Genomic DNA, 21,754 nt, shown 5'->3' with positions numbered 1-21,754 from the left:
GCACCAACAAGCCGGGGCAGGCTCCTCCAGTCACGGCACAGCCAGGGGAGGCGGAAGATGCCAGGATTAATTACAGGATAGTGTAACGGGAGGAGGTTATCGGCGGAGCCGAGGCACTACGCGTCCATCCTGCCTCGCAGCTAGGCCACGCCCCCCGGCAATCACATTTTTAATTAAGTGTTGTTAAGCTAGTAAAGCAGACAAACTAATGGAACTTCAGCTTTGTGGCACTTCAGGGGGACCCTCTCCCATTCTAAGTCACTCTAAATCCGTGAACCTCAGGATCCTTTGACTGTTTTCTTGAGCTAGCCTTTATGAGCACATCATATTATAAGGAGAATAAGATTATTATTTTAGGTAGTTTGAAAAATTTACAATCAGGCATTTACTGCAAAAAAACATGGTTTAAAAAACAGAAAGGAAAGGAATTCTACTAAAGGAGGATGGGCTGCAACTAGGGAGACAATATCGATTCTCTAATGCCTTGCTAAAAATCAAGCATTTCCTGACCCATTGAGACTGGTGGCCTGTGCACTAATTATCCGTCACCTGGAATAAAGCAATGCTGTTTCGCTCGGGTCCCACAGTCCTACCATCAACAATGGCTTTCACGCCATGGGTGATCTTGTTGAAGAGGAAATTCGATAAATGTTGACCCTTCTTAAACTAATGCCTACCGATCCAAGCTAGAATACAATTCAAAATCTGTTGTCTGGCTCACAAATCCCTTCACTCCTCCCACAAACACTGGACTATTGGGTCACAATCAGTCTCTGGCACTCCCTTCAACTGTCCCCTGGACCCAACCAGGTCTGCTTGAATTTAGAGCGCCTGAAAACTCAACCGTGCTGGCTCCATCTCAACCAATGTCTTATTCCCTCCTGATATTTCATATTCTTTCCAATGGCTTCTCTGTATTACTTTCTCCTTTTCAAGGAATCTATGGATACTTTGTAAAGTGCACTTATGTTCCCTAAGGAACAGCATAGTTAACAAAAATCTAAAATACAATTAGAAAAAACCTCAATCCACTATGATCTAGACACAGGCCACTGGTGAGACGGTACCATATTCAGACTACAATTAATTGTATTAAATTTAGATATTTAGCATTCTTACATAACACACTAGAACCCAGGGGCACAAAATACAAATCCAGCACATGGAACAGATAAGAAGATCACAGTGAGGTGAAAGGTAGACTGTAAACCATCGTATTGTAATAGGAAGAAAGAGGGTCAGGTGAAGAGGACGTGAGGAAGTGACATAGGAGAAGCATAAGGGGGGTGAGGATTAACAGGATTACTGTAAAGAACAAACAGGGACATCTAAACTCAATCATCTCAAAACTGCCTTGAAGCAACTGGACAAAAGAACAGGGCTCTACTTAGAAGAACCCAGAAAGAAAATGAGGAAAATATACACTATTCAAAATTCCAAGCTTGCCTGCACACATTTAGTCACTGTTCAAACCAAGCCCTGATCACTAGACAGTCAATATGGCTTTCACCTAGATAGCCTCCATTGGCTTAGCAGTACTGGGGAAATCAAGTTTAAAATACTAAGGGTAAAAGGGATGGGTCTGCAATGCTCATTTATCATACAAATGCCATGGTAATGTCATTAAATAAGAGTGTGTCTATCTCTTTCTGTAGCTGTGAGGCGTTACCATAGGTTGTCAAACGGTACAGGCAGTAAGTAAAAAATAAATTGGCAAAAACAAAATGAAAAGGGCTGATGGAGTTCTTGTAAGATAGACAATTGCTTAGAATGTAAAAATTGTTTTAATTTTGTTTGATGATAAATTATTCTTGCAGATTTGTTAGCATCATTGTTAACCTATGGACGCACAGTTTGCAAACCATTACCACCATCTGACTCCAGCACGGTGTTACGACGAAATACCTGTTGTGACCGCTGCCCTTGCATGAAGATTTGGAATTCCAGAGCAAAGCCTAGAAAAGAGAAACAATATGCAATCAAATATTCTTATAGTGAAAGGCAATAAGATAATGCTCCAACAGTTCATATCAATTATTTGCAGTAAGATTTCATAAAATTGCAGTGCTGGTGCACTGAAGGAAATGGCACTATTTATGCATCCTTAATCCAGATACTTCACACATCTCTTGCTGCCATCCACAGAAGTACCATTTGAAGTTGAGAGTCACAGTTAAAGTGTGTACAGACAACCAAGTCAAACCAGTCACAGATATTTAGGAAGGGGTCTACTCGGAGGCCTTTATTTTGGGGCTCTGGGGTGGTCAATAGCTATTAGCCAGTATCAGGAACCCTGTTTACTAACAATGTGCCAAGTACCACAAAGATCTTGGACTCAAACTAAGTTATTCCCTTTTTGGCATTTGACCTTCTGTGGTAGTAGAGCCAAGCCCTGAACGTTTACTCGAGCAGGTGGTAGGGCAAATTTTCTCTCTCTTTTTTTTTTTTTTTTAAATCAGATGCAGCATGACTGTAAATTATACTCGCGGTTCAGCCACTGCCATATCTTTAAAATAGGAGGTGTTTTTTTTATTTGTGGATAAATTACAGAACAGTAAATATATGATACAGGAAGCAGGTTCTACCACCTTCTGAGACCCAAATATAGGTTCAAACACTTATACCAGTTAAACCCTAGATGCTAGATTTTCCATACTATTAGTAACCAATGTCATTATAAGGGGCTTTGCTTAGGCCAACACCGAGGAGTAGGATTTGTCTGGTTGCTGAGAAATAGTCCTCTGATGCTACAGTTGATAAGACAGAGTGGCCAGTATAACAAAGTATCAACAATGCTATAATATATTTGGCCCTCTGTTTTAATAGCTCTGGGTTTCATAAGTAGCTAATTTAGTCATCAGAATTATCAGTCACAAAATTAAAACAAGCATTGGCAAAGCCAATAGGTATTGCCTTTGTGACCTATTGGCTTTGCCAATGGTTTGCAGTGTAGCATGGCTAAAGAATATATATATATATTTTTAAAGGTATTGGACAGGGCAGGTATAGTAGATGTGCATACACACAGCTTTTTAATACCAATTAGAGTTGGATTTCCAACCAAAAAGGAAAAAAAACAAGCTAAAGGTTTTTTCTTTCGAAAGTGGTGGAAGAAATGCAGGTGAGGGAAGAAACATAGAGGCACGGGTGGATGAAAGCAAGAAGGGGACACTGGGAGGCGGGTGGCAAATGGAGGTAGCAGGGTGGAGAACAGCAAAGTGGAGTGCTGGGGGAGCAAATATTCAAGAGAACAACAAGGAGAAGCACATAGGCGAGACAGCAAGTAGTCAGGATTAGGCACACGGAGCATGGTGGAGAGAAGTACTAAAAAGATAGCTGGAAAAACAAACATACCCTGGAGGAGTGCTTAAACAAAAATAAAAAAAAATGTGGGTGAAAAGTGAGCAGTGGAAGTACACAAGTAATGTGTCCATGATCCAGGGGAGGCACAAACAAGACGAGGAGTGAAAACCCACATACGCTAACAAATAAGCATTGGTAAATGCATTAGGTTTCGCCTATGTGATTAAAAATAAGCTGTTTTTTGTTGGAAGTTGTAGCTTGCTGAGTAGTTGTACAAAAAGTTACAGAAAGTCTGCGGAAAGATGGAAACACATACTGAACATAAATGGGCTCATACAGACCAATGCCTGGACATCATCCAAAGATTATTAATGCTCGTATTGGTAAACTATAAAGACAGGGATGCAATTCTCAGACTGGCAAGATAAAAAGGGCAATATGCTGAGTCCCAGATATCATTCCACACAGTTGACATCTGAGGCACGTGTAGCCCACTGCAAATTCATCAATCTAAAGAAAATTTTGCAAAGAATGCTTATCACGTAACCCATGCTCCAGTGCGCGAGGCTAAAAGTTACATGGAGCAACAAAGCTCATTGGTTTCCAGATGTTTGAGCGGCAGCCGACTCCTTAAAGACGATTGCTGGGAAGGGGACAGATACATCTGCAACGTCCCTGCCGGGGAGTGATGCAGAAAAAGGTGCAGTGGAACGCTTCGGACGTTCTTGTAAATTAGGTATGCATCACCCTGGGCACTACCTAACCAGCTACTTTCACTTCAATTAACATAGCCTCCACTGACTAATAACGTTTAACCTAATTGGTGCGGGTTAATTTACTATATCGTGAAATGCTGAGATCGTGACTTTAACTCATCATACACAATACTACAGCAATAAGGTAAATGATGGCCGGGTGCCCAACACACTACCTGGATGGCACACAAACACTGCAATGCCATGATGTAGGGCCATGAGAGTGCAGAGAGTACGGTGCTCGGCAATCGGGACCATTAGTGACATTAGGTAAATCTTTACTAAATATTAATTTCTGTATTGCTAATTTATATTATTAGCAAGGACAGGACAGCAAGCAGTTAGCTGTTGGGATCCGCATCAAAAGTACGTGCCACTTCGTGGGTTTGCTTACATGTGGAATAGGGTCTCTTCAATCATCTTGCCTACGCTGAGCTTTCATTCATCTTTTTACAGACACTGTTCTGAGTACCTCCAATGCCTTAATTTGAAAGGGGGAGAACCAGGATTTCTGAGCTATACAACAACACATTTAAAATACCGGCACTTCCTAAAATCAGACAAGTACACTGGATAGTGAGTAGATTCACTTCAGTATTACCACTTAAAGCATTGCTCTGAACACACACCCTACAAGGTACAGCAGACAAGATTTTCAGCACCCGACTTAGAGGTAAGCCGTGCCGCTACTAACTCAAAGGTCACCCTTCCAATGGAGTTTGTCCAATGGGATCACATCGGAATCGGGTCACCGCGAATGCTCCGTAACAATGCCCCCGGATACCGCTATTCCAATTACATAGCTCACCTGGTGCCAAGCCTCAAAGCCTGTGACCAGCACCGACCTTTGCTCAACAGCAAGCCGAAGCGAACGGCACCAGCTACCGCCATGCCTGTCGCCGCACAGCCTGTCGGGAAACATTGTCCGACCTATCAGATAGCTGCGAAGATAAACGATTGGATAAAGTAGACCCACGGAGCGTAAACATCGCAATCGTCCTAGAGGACGTATCTTTTTAGCTATATAAGGAGAAATACAACCATTTACTAACTGGATTTCAAAAACACACGAATATATAAAATTGAAAAACATAATGTTCTCAGTTAAAGTTTAATATAAGAAATACATTACTTCTGCAAACACTGTGCCAATAATTGTTAAAATTCACATTATGTTCACCTTTTTTTTAAACCAACAACGTTACATTCAAATATTTTTTTAATAGAAGTTCAACATAGTTTACTTGTAGTTGATCTCGACATATTTAAAGATGGCCGTTAAACCGAGGGTAGCTTATTACTCCCTCACCCTTTGGCGAAGTTTTCTATGTCTATGATTCGGTGAATGGGACATGGACAGTGACAGACATGGGCGCAACTATCTGCTCTAACGGCGGGGTGGGGGAAGTAAACGTGCGCATGATATATGATGCCATAACACGAGAGTCTCACATCTTATAAACATTACACCCCAAAGTATATTAATTGACTGTATAGCACGACAATTGATAATATCGTCTTGCTACTTTCATTGGTGGTATCAAAGGACATAAACGGGCACCCCCGCGGTTCACGTACAGGATGGAGCAATCCAGTCCAGTACCATAGCTCCATGTGGATGTGCCCTGGGCATGTTTGTTGCTAACTTTCAACATGTAAATCGGTGACTTCTCTCTTGGTAGTATAACACCGGATGCCACCGGCAGCCACCATGGTGGTCGGCAAAGACATACCTTGGAGACGCTTGCAAGGGATCTCTTTTGGGATCTACTCAGCCGATGAGATCAGGTGAGGGCAGCTCTTGAGTTAGAAATCTAGAAGTGCAGTTAGGTACTCCTTGCATCACATCTGTTTGCTGCTGAGAAGTGCCGGCACTTTCCCATTAAAAACATTGAATCAGTGCTGAAAAGTGCCGATAGTGTCCCTTGTAAACTAAAGAAGTGAAGGTACCTGATGGTTCTCGCTGGGCTTACCACCTTTCCCATAGAAAGATATCGGCTGTCTGTTCAATTTTGAAGATTCTGCAAAGGCCCGGACATGATTCTTAAGTAGCTCTTTCTATGAGATTGTACGTGTTCATGGCATTTTTGTCTTCCGTTTACTTTATTTGTCAGTCTGAGGTAATTAAGGCAGCTGTAGAACACATTTTAAGGGCTTTCTGTAGCAAGGTGGTTATCCACAAAGTTGAGATGACGCTGTTATGATCCAAAGCAGATTTATTGGCTATACATTCAATAAAGGACATTACAGGGAAGCAAGGCTGACAAGAAAGCGACTTGACAAGTTTAAGGTCAGCAGATAACTGCCTTGGTAGAATCCCACCATACATGACATAACCCTGGTTCTAACCTAGAATCATGGAAATTAAAGAAACAGTACAAAATACCAAATAATGAAGAATAATACATACCCTCCCCCCATAAACAAACAAAAATAATATAATAACAATTAATACAATACATAATCATTGAATTTTTGTGGCATCTTGCAAACGCGATGATCACGCTTAGATACAACATCCATGGAGATAGAAGATTGACTCGGGGAGTCTATTGTAGAACTCAAAGCAGGATTAATGATGACATTATCTGCATTAGAGTTGTTATCCAAGTCAGGACCAAAAATAAACCCGTCATCATCACATCTGTTTGTGTATATTTTGTTGAAAATCTTAACTTGATTGTTAGAAACTTTCACAACACTGTTCTTATTCCACCAACCTCTATTTCCTAGAAATACAGAGGATATAGTAACTTAGACCACCTTAACTGGTAAAGTAAACTTAGATTGACCTTTACAGACTTTAAAAGGTTTTTTAATAATAACCCAATTATTTACTTTGATAAAAGGAACATGATGAGTGGAACTACCATCATAAGATTTCTTTTGAAGAAATTGCTTATGAGCAACTCTAGATTTAACCTCTTGATAATCCGTCATGGTGTTCCTTTTATTGAGTAAGGAGGAGCCTGCTTTCAGGTCCATGAACCAATGCGGCACCAGTTTAGATCTAGCTTCCCTACTCCTAAGTGCTTTGAAAGGTGTGACTCCGGTTGTGGAATGAGGTGTCGTTAGATAGGCACTCACTTACGTTTGTAAGAAGGTGCCTACATCAACATTTGTTGCAATGGCAGTTTGTACTCCTTCTTTAATGAAACGATTAGCCCTCTCAACTAAACCATTTGAGGAAGGACTATAGAGAGCAACACGACAGTGTTTTATTTCAGCACTCTCAAGAAAATTAGTGAAATGCTGAGAATTAAAATGTTGGCCATTATCAGTAACGACATAGTTAGGAGTGCCCTCAATTTTAAAAATGTTTTGAAGAAACGAAACAACATTAATGCATTTGGCTTCTTGTACAAATGAATAATATACCCATTTGAAATGGTAATCTTTGGCAAGTATGCAGTATCTTTTGTCTGCGGGTAGTAGGTTAAAAGGTCCTGAAAAATCTAATGCAATTTTATCCCAAGGGAATTCTGGAAAAGGAACAGTAATCAAAGGTTTCGTGTGAACTTTCCAATGTTTATCTGAAACAACACAACTTGGACAATTATCTATGAACAATGCTACTTGTTTGTCCATACCTGGCCACCAGAAAATGTTTTTGAGAGTCTTGCATGTTGCAGAAATGCCTAAATGACCTTTGTGTGCAATATTTATGATATTTTCTCTTAAAGATATAGGAGGAACAAACAACCCATTCCTTACACAGACTCCATTTTCAAATGATATTTGTTCACTAATTTGTGCAAAACTCTTTATATCGTCACTCAGCCCCTTATTAGCTGGCCATTTACTTTTATTAAAAATTTCCACTTTCTTAAGAGTCTCATCAAGTGCCATTGCAGAGGCCCATTCCTCTTGTGATATGCTGCCATTGCATTTAGCAACAGCATCTATAAGGCCAATTACACAATCTTTGTGGAAATCATCCTCACCTTCACTACAATCAGGCAGAGGTATTCGAGACAGGCAGTCAGCAAGGATATTCTTACCTCCTTGAATATACTTGATGTTGAGATTGTATTCCTGTAGTTTAGATAGTAGTCTGACTAGTCTTGCTGAAGATTTTCCCAGACCATTACCACACAATATAGAGACTAAAGGTTTATGGTCAGTGAAAACCTCACATTGAGTGCCCCAAATGTATGTTTTGAATTTCTGTACTGATCAGACAATGGCAAGTGCCTCATGTTCGATTGTGCTGGAGTTGCACTCAGTTGGAGTTAAAGTGCGAGAAGCAAAGGCGATGGTTTGTTCTTTACCATCAATCCATTGTCCAAAAACTGCACCAAGGCCTTTCTGACTAGCATCCACCGATACAAAAGAATTTGCGTTAGAAACAAATGGATGTAATGCTGGGGCATTGATCACTAATAATTTCACTTTTCCAAAAACCTCACGTAGCATGTCATTCCATTCAAACTTTATACCTTTCTTAAGGAGACACCTTAATGGTTGAATCACCTGCACATATCCTGGTACAAATCTAGCATAGTATTCACATAAGCCAAGAAATGAGCGCAAGTCCTCTTTATCTGTAGGAAGTGGTGCATCACGTATTGCTTCTACATTACAAAATGTTGGTTTAATGCCTTCTCGTGAAATATTGTGACCTAGATATTCAACATCGTTAACCAACAATTTACATTGATTAGCCTTAACTGTCATACCTCTGTCTTGTAAAATGGTCAATACTTTCTTTAGAATTAATATGTGTTCCTCTTCAGTTTCGGTATGGATCAATACGTCATCTTGGTATGCTTGTACTTGTGGGATGTCACCAAACAAATTATCCATTAGTTTTTGGAATACACTTGCGGCCGATGCAAGTCCAAATGGCAATCTTAAATATTTATAAGCTCCAAAGGGAGTCACAAATGCAGTGAGGGCTTGGCAATCTGGGGCGAGCTTAATTTGGTGATAAGCGGAGTGTAAATCGATGGTGGAAAAAAACTTGGACTTCCCTATTTTGCCAACATCTTGTGTATGAGAGGTAAGGGATGACAGTCTACAAGGATATTTTGATTCAAAGACCTTAAATCTACACATAACCTAAGATCCCCATTCCTTTTTTTCCGTAAAACAACCGGAGAAATACATTCTGAGGAATCGATTGGCGATATTATTCCTTCGGTTTGTAAATTATCAAGTAGAGCTTTCAAATCCTCTCTTGACAGTAAGGGGTACAGGCCTGACTTTGTGTATTATTGGTACAGGATTCTCTTTCAACATTATGCTATGTTCGTAACCTTTTACTACTCCCACTATATCCTTGAATACATTTGGGAAAGACCTTATGATATTTTCGACCTCCATATCAGATTGAATACTTGCCAAGATGTTTGAAGGAAGATCACCAAGTACAATCGGAGGATCTTGTCCAGGGCGCAATATAATACCCAGGAGAGCAAGATTTTTCCAACCTATGATGTCTCTTCCTCTAACAGCCACATAGATTTTTGTCCTAACAGCTCTTCCAAGACACTCTACTTTATCCCAAAAATATCCTAAAAGCTCTATATCTTGCTCCCCAAAAGCTTTGGGGTTGATATCAGGAGCAATGAGTGACATTTCATTCGGCCAAAACTGGTAAAATGTGCAATCCGCGAGAATAGTAACAAGAGCCCCAGAATCAGCCATCGCTAAAATTGTTTTCCCATCTATAGACATGTCAACCAATGGGCCCTTAATTGGTTTCCCAAGTGACTCTGGTACTTCAATAGTGACCACAACATTTTCAAATTGTGAAGTACAGTCTTGCACATCTTGATTCTCCAACAAAATATTAGATACCCTGACTCTGTTTAAATTAGAATTTATGTTACTCCTACAGGCTCCTTGAAAATGACCAACCTTTTGACATTTAGTGCATTTTCTTCCCAAAGCAGGGCAACTGGGATTGTTCCCTATGTGGCTTCTAGAACCACCCTGAAAACAAACCAATTGGCCTCTTGGAGATTGATTCTTATAATTCCTATTCTTGTTATATGACTGTCTGTTATTAACAGCACACACAGCATTGTCATTAGAAACCAAACTCACATTGGAGGAACACGCAGGTTGCCCAGATGTCTGCATAGGGGAAACCAAAGTCTGGTTTGATTGGCTAGACAACACTTTAGATGTAACAATCGACCTCTCAATGTTCTTTGCTATGTCGATTGTTTCAGCCAAAGTAGGATTGCGTGAAGTAAGTAACCGTTCCTGAATTTTCATTGAAAAACAGTGAAATACAAATTGATCTCTAATGTAAGTATCAATCTCGGGTCCAAATTCGCATTTTTCAGCTAATACTCTTAAAGTCGCTATATAATCCTCTGCTGATTCTTCACAGGATTGTTTACACATTGCAAAATTAAATCTCTCCATTAGGACACTTGAAGTGTCAGAATACTGTTTGGCCATGCGTAGCTTCCCTTCAGTGTAAACATTCAAACTGTGTCTTCGGAAGTAGGGGCAGGATGTCTTGGCAGGTTATCAAAAACTCTACGACCTGCTGTGCCTAAATGATTGACCAATAAAGCTAATTTTCTTTTTGGCGAGTAATTGTCTGCATCAATGGCTGTAAGGTAATTTTCAAAGTCCCTAAGCCTTTCTGCCCATTTCAGTTCAGGTTTGCCTGCTTTTAATAGAAATGGTGCCGGCTGAATAACACCTTGACTGGAAGCCATTGGAGTGAAAGAAATGTCTAGTTGCTGCTGCTAAACAAAGTTGAATTAATCTTCCTTGAAACGTTGAGAAGATAACTCACATGAAAGTATATACTTTGCAGTCAAAGGTCAAGAAAGTATGTCTATAAAGCATTTCCATAACTCACTGTCACACAATTCAGGAACATAAGGTGTGTGCAGGAACACTGTGTCTCACAGACGTATGGAGTTTATCTCTTTTGAGCATGCGAAGTCGCTTTCAATATCCTAAGCGCTGAGGAAAAAAACGAACAAACTCTTCCTTCCCAATTTAAGATGGCCGCCAACGTGCGTGTGACGTCAATCCGTCAATGCGTCTCCCACAATGCAATGCGGTGAGACGGAAAGAAAAGGAATTTACTTGAAGCGCTGGAATAATGGGTAAGAATGCTGCTTTATGTTTCCTCCTTCTAACGATGTCACGAGGCAAACGGTGTCAGCCGGTGTGTTTTGAATGATGCTATTTTTTTTTTTTTTGTAACAGTCCCTCGTTTAAGCAAGGCAACGCCGGAATCAACAAAATTCCCCAAAATTGGCGAGAATCCCCAACTTACTTGACGGGGTCCGCCGGCGTCGGAAAGTCAAAGGCATACACGGTGTAAATTGCAGAGGCACCGGGCAGACTCAAAGTTGAACCTGCGGGTCAGGAAGAACACACGCAGTAGACAAAGCAGATCAGTTCCCAACCGACTTCCTCCCGAAAGGCTTAAACGCTCCTCAGTCCCAATGTAGGTAATCCAGTGAGATTCTGTCGATCAGAGATCACCATAGATCGTCAACCCCACTCCTGGTACCAAATTGTAGCAAGGTGGTTGTCCACAAAGTTGAGAAGACGCTGTTATGATCCAAAGCAGATTTATTGGCCATACATCCAATAAAGGAAATTACAGGGAAGCAAGGCTGACAAGAAAGCGACTTGACAAGTTTAAGGTCAGCAGATAACTGCCTTGGTAGAATCCTACCATACATGACATAACCCTGGTTCTAACCTAGAATCATGGCAATTAAAGAAACAGTACAAAATACCAAATAATGAAGAATACTACACTTCCCTTTTATATTTACTGTTTAAAGATTGGACTTACAAAGGGAAACATACCGGCTTTTGATGATTTTCCTAATTTTAGCACCGGCAAGGACATCCAAATACCGGTAATTCTGGTATAAAATCGGCCAAGTAGTGACAACCTTAGATCTACCAATTTAAAGCACTGGATGAGGGGACAATAATGTACGTAATCTACCTTTTTCCAAGAGCCAAGTTCAGTGTCAGTAATGCTGCCTGTTTTGTGAGGGTGTTTACCTGCAGGGTCCTCGAAGTTCCCTTTCCTTGTAGCTGGGAGTCCTCGTAGTGGAAGCTATCCAACATTACAACCTCTTATGGGCTGTTCTCAAATGAAACTATCCTGCAAGTGGCGCACCCCTTCTCTTGTTTCACATTCTATCTCTCCTGAAAACAGGAGCGTAGATGTCTCAAGCCTTTTATTTAAGGAAATGCTCCCAACTGTACATTCGCCGTGTTGGATACCCTGTTCTATTTCCAGTTGAGACATATTGCCCAAATGTACATGTTCTTGAGGTTAAGTGTGAATCTAGAAGTCTCAGCGTACTACATGCAGACCATTAAGCCACACATGCAAAAAGGTTCCGTTAGCAGCGATGGAACTACACTGAAGCTAGAGCCCTGTCTCTGGTCTGGGCCTGTATCCGCAAAGCAGAGCAGAAGCGGCTTACTATTTATTGCTATGTACGTTGCATTTTCATGTTTTAAAATCGTCTCCGGCATGTACTAGTCTGTCTTGTGACTGTTCTGCTTTTCCCGGGTGGCTACTACTTCTCCCTTTCTTGTAAGTATCGAAGCAGATAGATCCATAACAGTGCCAGATGCATATGGCTATTCAATTGATTACATCTGGTCAAATGTTGGCTTTTCGTTTCAACATTGTCACCTGTTATTCAGTCCACTGAGTTAACTTAATTACTTGATATACTAAAATGCATTACATTGTTAAATTAAAGCTACACACTGAAACATGATTGCTCGAGCGACAAGGAATCATCACCTGTAATTAAATATCTGCGTGTTGTTAGCAGAGCTATGATTGCTGCAACTGATACTTAGATTTCCAAAACCCTGTGAAATGTCAGCATGGTGCTGCTAAAGCCAAGAGCAGTGTCCCTTACCGTTCAGAAGTGGTCTATGCCTTACCTTTATTTTGCCCAGGCTGTAGTATAGAATGCTGTGTTTGCCTGCGGTGCATCACAGCAGTGTGGCGAGCAATTTGTGGGACCGCTGCCTGAATTAAAGGAAATACTGACAGAGCTAAAGCGAGAGCAAGTAACCGAGATAATGCTAGAGCAAGTAACCTGCATCATTTCAGTTGATGTGTTGAACTGCTTCTTTCACTTGGCAGTGTAATGATTCTTTAGAAACCTCTCGACCAAGGCCCCCCTATTTTGGTTTTCAACAGTAGCTTTGAGTAGTAGTTGCAATTAGCCGTTTTATTTTTATGAGGGCGGAGGATGAGCACAGTGATTTATATGTGGATGGCCTTTTGAATATTGAACAGTTTCTGAAGGGCTATGGTCCATAGTGCTCTTCAGCCTGCCCGTTATTCCGTTATTCCGCATTGAAGTATCTGATGTTGTTTAGTTTTAATATTGTGTGGGTGGCTTACATTGCTATTTGTGCCAGTTGGTTCTTGGGGGGGATGGGGGGGGGGGGTTTAAGGGTGGAGCACAAGATGCTCACAGGTGTGGGAACAAAATTCCAATATTCACCTGAGTCCTAATATTTCATCACACCAAAATATTTACCAAAATAGTTCGGCCTCGGAGTCTCTTGTTCATCTAGCGGTTAGGGACTACACTCCTCATCAGCAAAAACACAATTTAGCAAAGTTAAATGGAATAAAATATTAAACGCATAAAGCACAGAGTTCTAGATCAATAATAGAGCTAAAAGAATATTTCTTACAGAATAAAAAAAAATACGGTATTGAGGAGAAATGTATGGATTGCCGTGAAGGCCTAATACAGAATTGCAGATAAATCCAAAATCATAACTCTATACAATCCCTAGTTAGGCATATTCTAAGCAAAAATTCTAAGTGTCAGACTCATAAAGAGAACTGACAGCATAGCAAGTCATCTACGAGGAAAATGGTAAATAAAAAATTGAAATACAGAATCTCAGAGGTTTTATAGACACATCACACAAGCAATTAGTAAATTCTGCACATTCAGCATTAAATGATCAATCGTATTTGGCAAATCAGAAACAACAACGTAATAGTTAAAACTATGCAGTTATTTAGCACTAATCCATTTCTTAAGGTAAGGGAAATCTTCCACTTGCTTCCTCAGCAGCTGCACTGGCGATGTATAAAGAAAATGAAACATTACTTTTTTTGGGGAGGGAGGGGAATATATATATATATATATATATATATATTTTAATAGAACAACAAACAACACAGCAGGTGCATTTCAGTCCGAGTCCATCGATTATGGCCAACGAAAGTTACAAGAAGCAAAGGTACAAAGCAAAGACTGGTATGTTCGTTCTCCCTACCCCTCTTAGTGTCGTCCACCCCCTGTAGCAATGATCTTCTGGGTCCCTCAGTTAGGTAAGCGTCTAGCGCAATGTACCCCCTTCCAGTTCAATCGGGGTGCAATATTGTCGTGTCTTCCTCCTCCGTCTCTAGGTGATAGTAATTCAGCCATGGCCGCCAGATTTTCATAAACTTTCGTGGGCACCCCCTCGCTTTGTATACCGTCTTTTCGGCTCCCATGTACATGTCCATGCCAGTGCGCCACTCTTTCAGGGTGGGAATTTCCGGTCTCCCCAAATAACTCTCTATGTCGCGTTTAGCTACCATGAGGCCTAAGTTGCAAAGCAGGAGTTGATGCCTTGTAATATCAACCTCCGTATAGATGCCTAGCCGGACGAACTTGGGGTCTATCGGGATATGCGCGTGAAGTACATTATTTAGTTCCTGCACGATCCGTGCCCAATAGCCACAAATTGGCTCGCAGTCCCACAGCGTGTCTATGAAGGAGCCACGCTCTGTTCTGCAGCGCAGACACTCTGGCGTCTCCGCCCTGCCCATCGCATGTCATTTTGCCCTATCATGTTATACCCTATAAAGAATTTTGAACTGGACCAGTCGTAGTCTAAGCTTGATCGCCACCTTGCCTAGGGTGCATTAGGGCAGTCCCCCAATCAATGTCCTCCAATGTGCTGACAAGGTCCTCCCACTTACCCCGAAGTGTTAGTAGATTATCGGGTGCATTGTTTATCAGGGTTTTTTACGTTCAGGAAACCGCTTTCTCCAGTATCTCTTCCTGGAGCAGCCGCCCTTCCAGCGGGACATATTCCGGGAGGGTAGTGATATCATATCTGTGGGCCTGCCAGGCATGTCGGAGTTGGAGGTAGTTATGCTGCATGTCTGTCAGGAGATAGTTCCTTTGTAAATTTGTGAACGTCATCAGGGCGCCCTGTCTCGTATGTCTTCTAAAGTAGTGATCCCAATGGTATCCCAGCCCTTTGTTTTATTTTATAACACATTTTATTGGGGTTTTTCTTTAACAATTTACATCCATTAGGAAATAGACATGCATATTAAGTACATCAGATTTCGCAATACAGTCTGGTTTAGGGAGGCCACTGTGGATATAGTAGTGTCACCGTATGTATTTAACAACATACATTTTCCTGTTGGCCAGTGCTTGATAAACAGTATTGTTCGTATGTAGTTTCAAGTGGTCCGATTCTCGCTGTATTGCAGAAACAGTTGTAGACTAGGGGAAAGGATAAATGAAATGGAGTAATTAAACTAACCCGTCTCTCCCACCCTTCCCCAACGTCGTTGGTATCCCACCCCTTAAAACCTTTTAGCTTTGCAAATTCAGGGATCCATGTACCTTCCCATAGTGGTGTGGCCTTGGTTAGTCTTTGTTCCCATTTCTTTACCTTTTCGGCTTCTCACCAAGCCTTCATTGCCCTCTGAGTCGCTGGCAACAGGCTTCTCCTCCCGTGGCCCTCATATATGTAGGGAAGGTGCAATCGTGGGGAAAATTGGAGTCTCTCTAGGGCGTATGTGGGGTGGTCCTGAGGGGCATGCCCCCATTCGTTGATGACCACAAGGTGTGCTGCTCTATAATATGCTCTAACATCTGGCAGCCAGATTCCCCCCATTATAGTGGCTTCGTTGCAACGTTTGTAGCGCCACTCTAGGGTGACCTCCGTCCCATAGCAAAGTTCGCAGTTCAGCGTTTATCGCCCTGAAGATAACCTCCGGTATTTTACAGTACGTATTTTGAAAAATATATAGTAGCTTAGGTAGTGTTATCATTTTAAACATAGCCGCCCTCCCTAATAATGTCAGGGGAAGACACCTCCATCTGATCACATCTTCCCAGAAGTCCTTTAGGACGCGCTGGATGTTGCGGGTCCGACAGGTTGCCACATTGCCTGAAATGTAGAGTCCCAGATATTTAAAACCTTCTTTGGCAATGGGGAGACGCATCGGTACGGACTGCATGTCCAGGCGGCCCCCAATTGGGTATATGGTCGACTTCCCCCTGTTAATTTTGTATCCCGCCTGTGCTTAGTAGTCTTTAACTACGCGAAAGACAATAGAGAGTGTCTTGTCTGGATCGGTAACGTATAAAAGGATATCTTCCGCATAAAGCAAGATCCGCTTATCCAACAACCGATCCTGGATGTCTTGGAACCCTGTCAGATCTGGGTGTGCTCTAACCAGGCACGCCAATGGCTCCAGTACAAGCGCATAGAGTAAGGGGGATAGCGGGCAACCTTGTCTAGTCCCCTGCTGAATGGGGAACTCAACTGATTTGACTCCATTAACTCGTACTCGTGCTCTAGGATTCGTATATAGAAGATCGATCCATGTTTGGAAATTATGCCCAAAACCTAATTTTACCAGGACCCGCTTCAGAAAAGGCCAGTGTACCGTATCAAATGCCTTTTCGGCATCAAGCGATAGGAGCATATGTGGAGCCTCCCTCCCTTTAAGCGTGTCCAACCTGTTCGCTAGCCTACGGAGATTGAGGCGTGTGGCACGCTTAGGCATGAAGCCCGACTGCTCTTTATGTACTAGTGACGTAATGACCTTCAATAGCTGCATGGCCAATATAGAGGCCAATATCGTAGTCTCCACATTAAGGAGCGATATAGGGCGATATGAGCCGCACTTTTCTGGGGGCTTGTCCGGCTTTGGAATGACCACAACTGTGGCCTGACTGAGATCCGGGGGAAGCATTCTCTCATCTCTTGCCGCTAAGAACAGATTTAATAAGCTTGGGGCTAGGGCCTTAATGTTTTGCTTATAGAACTCCCCGGGAAGGCCATTCGGCCACGGGGTTTTCCCCACCTTCTGTTTGGCAATTGCATCCTGCACTTCTTCTAGAGTAATCTCTTCGTCCAAGGCCGCCATGTCATCAACGTGTAAGACGGGCATATCTATGGCTGCGAGATAGTCATCTATGTCATCTTCTGGCATCGTCCGACGGGCTGCGTATAAAGCAGTATAGTAGCTAGCAAATGCTGCCGCAATTGTGGGTGCCGTCCTATGCCATGTCCCCATCTCTTCTATCAGGTTTACCCAATTTGCTTCCCTTCCTTTGCGGCTCAGCCAGGCTAGCAGCTTCCCCGCCGTGTCCCCTGTCTCGTATAATCTGTGGTGAGTGGTTAGAATTTGGGCCCGGGCCTCCCCTTCTACCAAAGCACGGAGTTCTCTCCGCGTAATCTCCGACTGTCGGAGCATCCTAGCTTCATTGTCCGGGGATATATTCTGTTCCAGTTCTAGCAGTTTGCCTTCAAGATCCCAGATATGCGAGGCTTCCTCCCTATGCTTTCGAGAGATTACGTCCTGCAGCCTCCCCCTAAGGACTATTTTGTATGCCTCCCAAAGGGTGGCCTCCGAGGACACGGAGCCTTTGTTTTCTTGGAAAAAGAATTTAGTCTTAATGTCAACAGTGTCAGCTACCGTTTTGTCGCGCAGTTCCCAGGGGTTCTGTCTCCAGTCTGACTTGGATCTGTGTCCCCCCTCCCCCCCCCCCCAACTTTAACTGTAGAGGTGAGTGATCGGATATACCTCTTGCCAGATAGTCCGTGTCCTCAATGACAGGAATCACTCCTGCCGAGGCGAAAAGGTAGACAATGCGGGAGAAGGTCTTATGTGCCCCTGAGAAGTAGGAGTAGCTGCGGTCGAGTGGGCAGTGTCGGCGCCAAAGATCGGTCAGCCCTAGGGATCGTGCAAAGTCTGATAGCGAGGTAGGTGGCTGAGTGCTAGCGGCAGTACGAGATCTATCTAGACGTGGGTCCATCACATCATTAAAGTCACCCCCTATTAGGTGAATTGAGGAGTTTGAATCTAGTAGTATCTTAGCTGCCTGTAGCGTCGGGGATTGCAGTCGCGGCGGGGCATACAAGCTCGCCAGGTTAAACTCTCTCTGGCCCCATATACCCCTGATCGCTGCATAGGTGCCCCCAGGGTCTACCCAGGTCTGGGCTACTTGGAAGGGTTGGGTTTTCTTAATAAGAACAGTGACCCCACGGGCTCCAGGGGAAAACCGAGCGTGTACCAGTGTGGTGTATGCCCCTCTCCCAATAAATGCACATCGGGTACCTCAGAGATGGGTTTCTTGTAGGAGAACTACATCCAGCTTAATCCGTTTGATATACCTGTTCACCAAGCCCCTCTTAATCTTACTACCCAAACCGTTAACGTTCCCTGTCAACACAGTGTACGGTGGGTCATGCATTACATTTGTGGCTCATGTGGGTGGTATAGGAAATGGCCTCTCACTTGCCAGTCCCTGCCTAATAACTTCCGGCTCTGTGGTGTAAGACAACCTGCTGTTACTAATGAAAGCGAAAAAACCTGAAATCGAGAACCACCAAACTCCCCTCCCTTCCCCACCCTGTGCCCCCCCACATCCTCACACGCCCTACGCTCGACCCTTCAACTGTCCACAAACCAACAAGCAAAGGTGTCCACAGAGGTGTCTGTTGTACCCACCCTTCCCATCCTTACCCCCCAACAACAACCAAAATTACAAATGATATTTCTCTTATTCAGGAAGAGAGTTTGCCCAGACTCTTCCTTGATACAGATAAGTCTAGGAGGGATGGCCTCCTCGCCATCGCTGTGCCGCCGGCAGATTCTTCCGTTACGCCTGTGATTCACATTTCTTCGCCACTTATGTTTTGTTGTCGTTGGCGATCAGCCGCCACTTCCGGGCTTGACGTCCCAGATCCCTCTGCATTGCGAATAGACCGAAGCAGAGGGTGGTCTCCATCAGTATCGTCAAGGGAGTCCTGGTCGGAGTGATCAGCATGAGTACTGTCCCCATGATTCGAGTCTCCAGTTGCGGCCCGGGCTCCCCTCGGTTCTTCCTCCAGTGGTCCCCCTCTCTGTCTATAAGGGGTCCCAGGCTGTGTTGTCCTGGAGCGCTTCGGGTTCCTTGCAGTGAGGCGTCGTCTCGGTTTTGTTCTCTGTGGTCTAGTCTCCCATCTTGGTTGTAGAGCTCCTGGTTGTGATGTGGTGTTACTGGTCTCCGGCGTTCCTCAATCCATGCCCAGGCGTCTTCAGGTGTTTGAAAGAACTGAGTTGAATCCTGAAAGATCACCTTAAGCTTGGCTGGGAAGAGAAGCATGTATTGGATGTGGAGAGCCCGGAGTTTGACTTTCTCGGAGTCGAAGGATTTCCGCATCTTCTCTACTTCCCTAGAGTAGTCGGGGAAGATCATGACTCTGGTATTGGCCAATTTGAGTTGCCCCAGTTTCCGCGTTTCCCTCAGTATTACATCTCGATCTTGATAATTTAGGAATCGGGCGGTCTGGGGACGTGGTGGGGCTCCAGGTGGGGGTCTCACAGCCGGCATCCTGTGTGCTCGTTCAATGAGGAAGCAAGTGGAGAAGGTAGCTCCTGGAAGAACTTTCCGCAGCAACGTTGCCAAAAAGGCAGCAGGATCAGCGTTCTCCTGTCCTTCGGGAATCCCGATGAAGTGGAGGTTGTTTCTCCGAGCCCTGTTCTCCGCATCATCCACCCTCCACATAAGCTCTCTTATGGTAGCCTGGAGGTCCTTGATATCACCTTTGGAGGTATGCATCACGTCTTCCACCTTGGATATGCGGGCCTCCGCTTGAGTGACGCAATGTGCAATGTTTCGTACATCCTGTCGAAGAAGGGACACCTCCTTCCTGATCTCCGCTGTTTTGCCTTCGATGGCGTCTCTCGAAGCATGGATCGCCTGAAGGATGGCTGCATTATCCAGCACACTCGCATTGTCCCCTTCAGGATCTGTGTGTGCAGGAAGCACCTTAGTGTACTTATCCATCTTCCCTTGTCGGTGCGTCTTGGGTTCCTTGTCTTTAGCCATCATCCAGAGTGGGAGGTGTTGCTACTGCCGACTACCCAGCCAGGGTGCGAGGGGGAGAGGTCTCCAGCTCGTGTCGTGGAGGCAGCAAATGACGTGTTAGAGGTAGGCGCGTCTCATCTCTCCCGTGCAGGCAGTATAGGCAGGGCCTCCCGGCCAGCGTCCTCTTCCCGGATCACGCTATTGAAGGGTCTCTCCAGAGGGCAAGCACGTTCAGGGGGGATTTCCTAGCACACGCTAGATGCTATGTATCTGTGGCCCCATGGACCTTTCTCCCTTTTGCGTCAATGACATGCACGTCAATGTCTTAATCTACAGTATGGCGGCCACAGAGCTCCTCCCATATCCCCTTTCCGGTGTCCCGAATCTGCAGTATTGTGTCAGGCCAATTAGTGCTGAAGGCCCAACATCATCCGGGGGTCAACTGAGCGCCTGCAGTCACGGCTGCGTTGCACGGTGGGGTCCCACAGCAGTCTTGACAATGCGGCTACGTCTGGCTCTATCCCACTTGACCAAGCTAGGTAAACTAATGGGGCTAGCCTAGCAGGTCTCTGGAAGGCTGATCGGGTCTGCCTCTGCTCCTGGGGTCAGTGAGAGCCTCACGTTAGGATTGATCACATCTCCAGAGGCTGCTACCCCCCACTTCGGTCCCCCCAGCAATGCATTTAGTGGTGGTGTCCATGTATGGGACTATCTAGCAGGTTCTGCGAGGCTCTCATGGTCGGCCAGTCCTGCCCAGTGTCTCAGGCCTCCGCTGCTGCAGCGCGATCTCTCCTGGTAATTCCGCCGGGCGTCTGTGTGGTCTCCGCCCGCCTCTCTCTCCAGATTACGCGCTGCAGGCAGCAACGCAGGCCGTGATGTGCGCCTCCTCCCTGCGCTCAGCCCTCCGCAGCCGCAACCAGCCTGGCACTAAGGGGGCGGCAGCGCAGGGTCCATTCCCGCAAAGCCCTGCCGGGGCGATCTCGCTCCCTCTCTGCACGCAGGGGGTGGTCTCCCGAGCTCCACTAGCAGAGAGCACGGAGGCGCAGCGAGCCCAAAGTCCTCCTAAGGCCACACGCCCCCACAGGATTTCAAAGCAGACTCTCTCCTCGCAGCAGAGCGATGGAGAGGGAGAAGGGAAACCGCACCCCGCTGCGCTGCCGTCGATACCTTGATGTTGTCTCAGGCAGTGAGGGCGGCCGCTCCGGCTGTATGGGGTCGGCGCGTCCTCTCCGTGCCTTCACTCGCCCCCGATCGATTCCACATGGCATGGACGGCAGCGGTTGTGTCTCGACGTCCTTGATAGTGTTGGTCACCGCTATCGGGACCGGGCGGCCATCTTGGCAGCCGGGACTCGTTGTCTTGGTCGTCCCGTACCAGCCGCAGATCTCCCCTCAGGTCCACAGAAAGGGCTTCCTCCGCAGGGTTGGGGGTTAAATGGAACTCGGCCGGCAGATCCGAGTCATGGATGTGGTCAGAAGACAGGATACAGGCCAGGATTAGTGTCGGGCAGCCAGAGCTCCGGCAGATGCGGCTAGTCGGCAAAGTTGCTGGCCACGCCCCCCCACATGAAACATTTCTTAAACAATAGCTCATACAAAAGAACACGTC

At 44.6% G+C, this 21,754-nt stretch overlaps 2 protein-coding genes across 2 annotated transcripts in view; one reads left to right on the top strand and one right to left on the bottom strand.

Moving 5' to 3' along the window:
- MRPL35 (mitochondrial ribosomal protein L35) overlaps positions 1 to 4,984 on the bottom strand; it is a 55,763-nt gene extending 50,779 nt beyond the window's left edge. The window contains exons 1-2 of the mRNA XM_085642616.1: positions 4,867 to 4,984; positions 1,906 to 1,955 (exon numbers count right to left, since the gene is read on the bottom strand). Of these exons, the coding sequence (XP_085498742.1) occupies positions 1,906 to 1,955; positions 4,867 to 4,949 (133 nt within the window). The 5' untranslated portion in view covers positions 4,950 to 4,984. The remainder of the gene's footprint in view (positions 1 to 1,905; positions 1,956 to 4,866) is intronic.
- A 646-nt stretch (positions 4,985 to 5,630) lies between these two features.
- The window catches only part of POLR1A (RNA polymerase I subunit A), a 604,540-nt gene continuing 588,416 nt past the window's right edge, over positions 5,631 to 21,754 (top strand). Inside the window, exon 1 of the mRNA XM_085642615.1 lies at positions 5,631 to 5,846. Within this exon, the coding sequence (XP_085498741.1) occupies positions 5,752 to 5,846 (95 nt within the window). The 5' untranslated portion in view covers positions 5,631 to 5,751. The remainder of the gene's footprint in view (positions 5,847 to 21,754) is intronic.

The sequence above is a fragment of the Triturus cristatus genome, chromosome 2_2, assembly GCF_964204655.1.
Source record: "Triturus cristatus chromosome 2_2, aTriCri1.1, whole genome shotgun sequence".
Taxonomy (NCBI): Eukaryota; Metazoa; Chordata; class Amphibia; order Caudata; family Salamandridae; genus Triturus; species Triturus cristatus.
The sequence above is the reverse complement of the archived record's forward strand: the minus strand, read 5'-3'. Positions and strand labels throughout refer to the sequence as shown.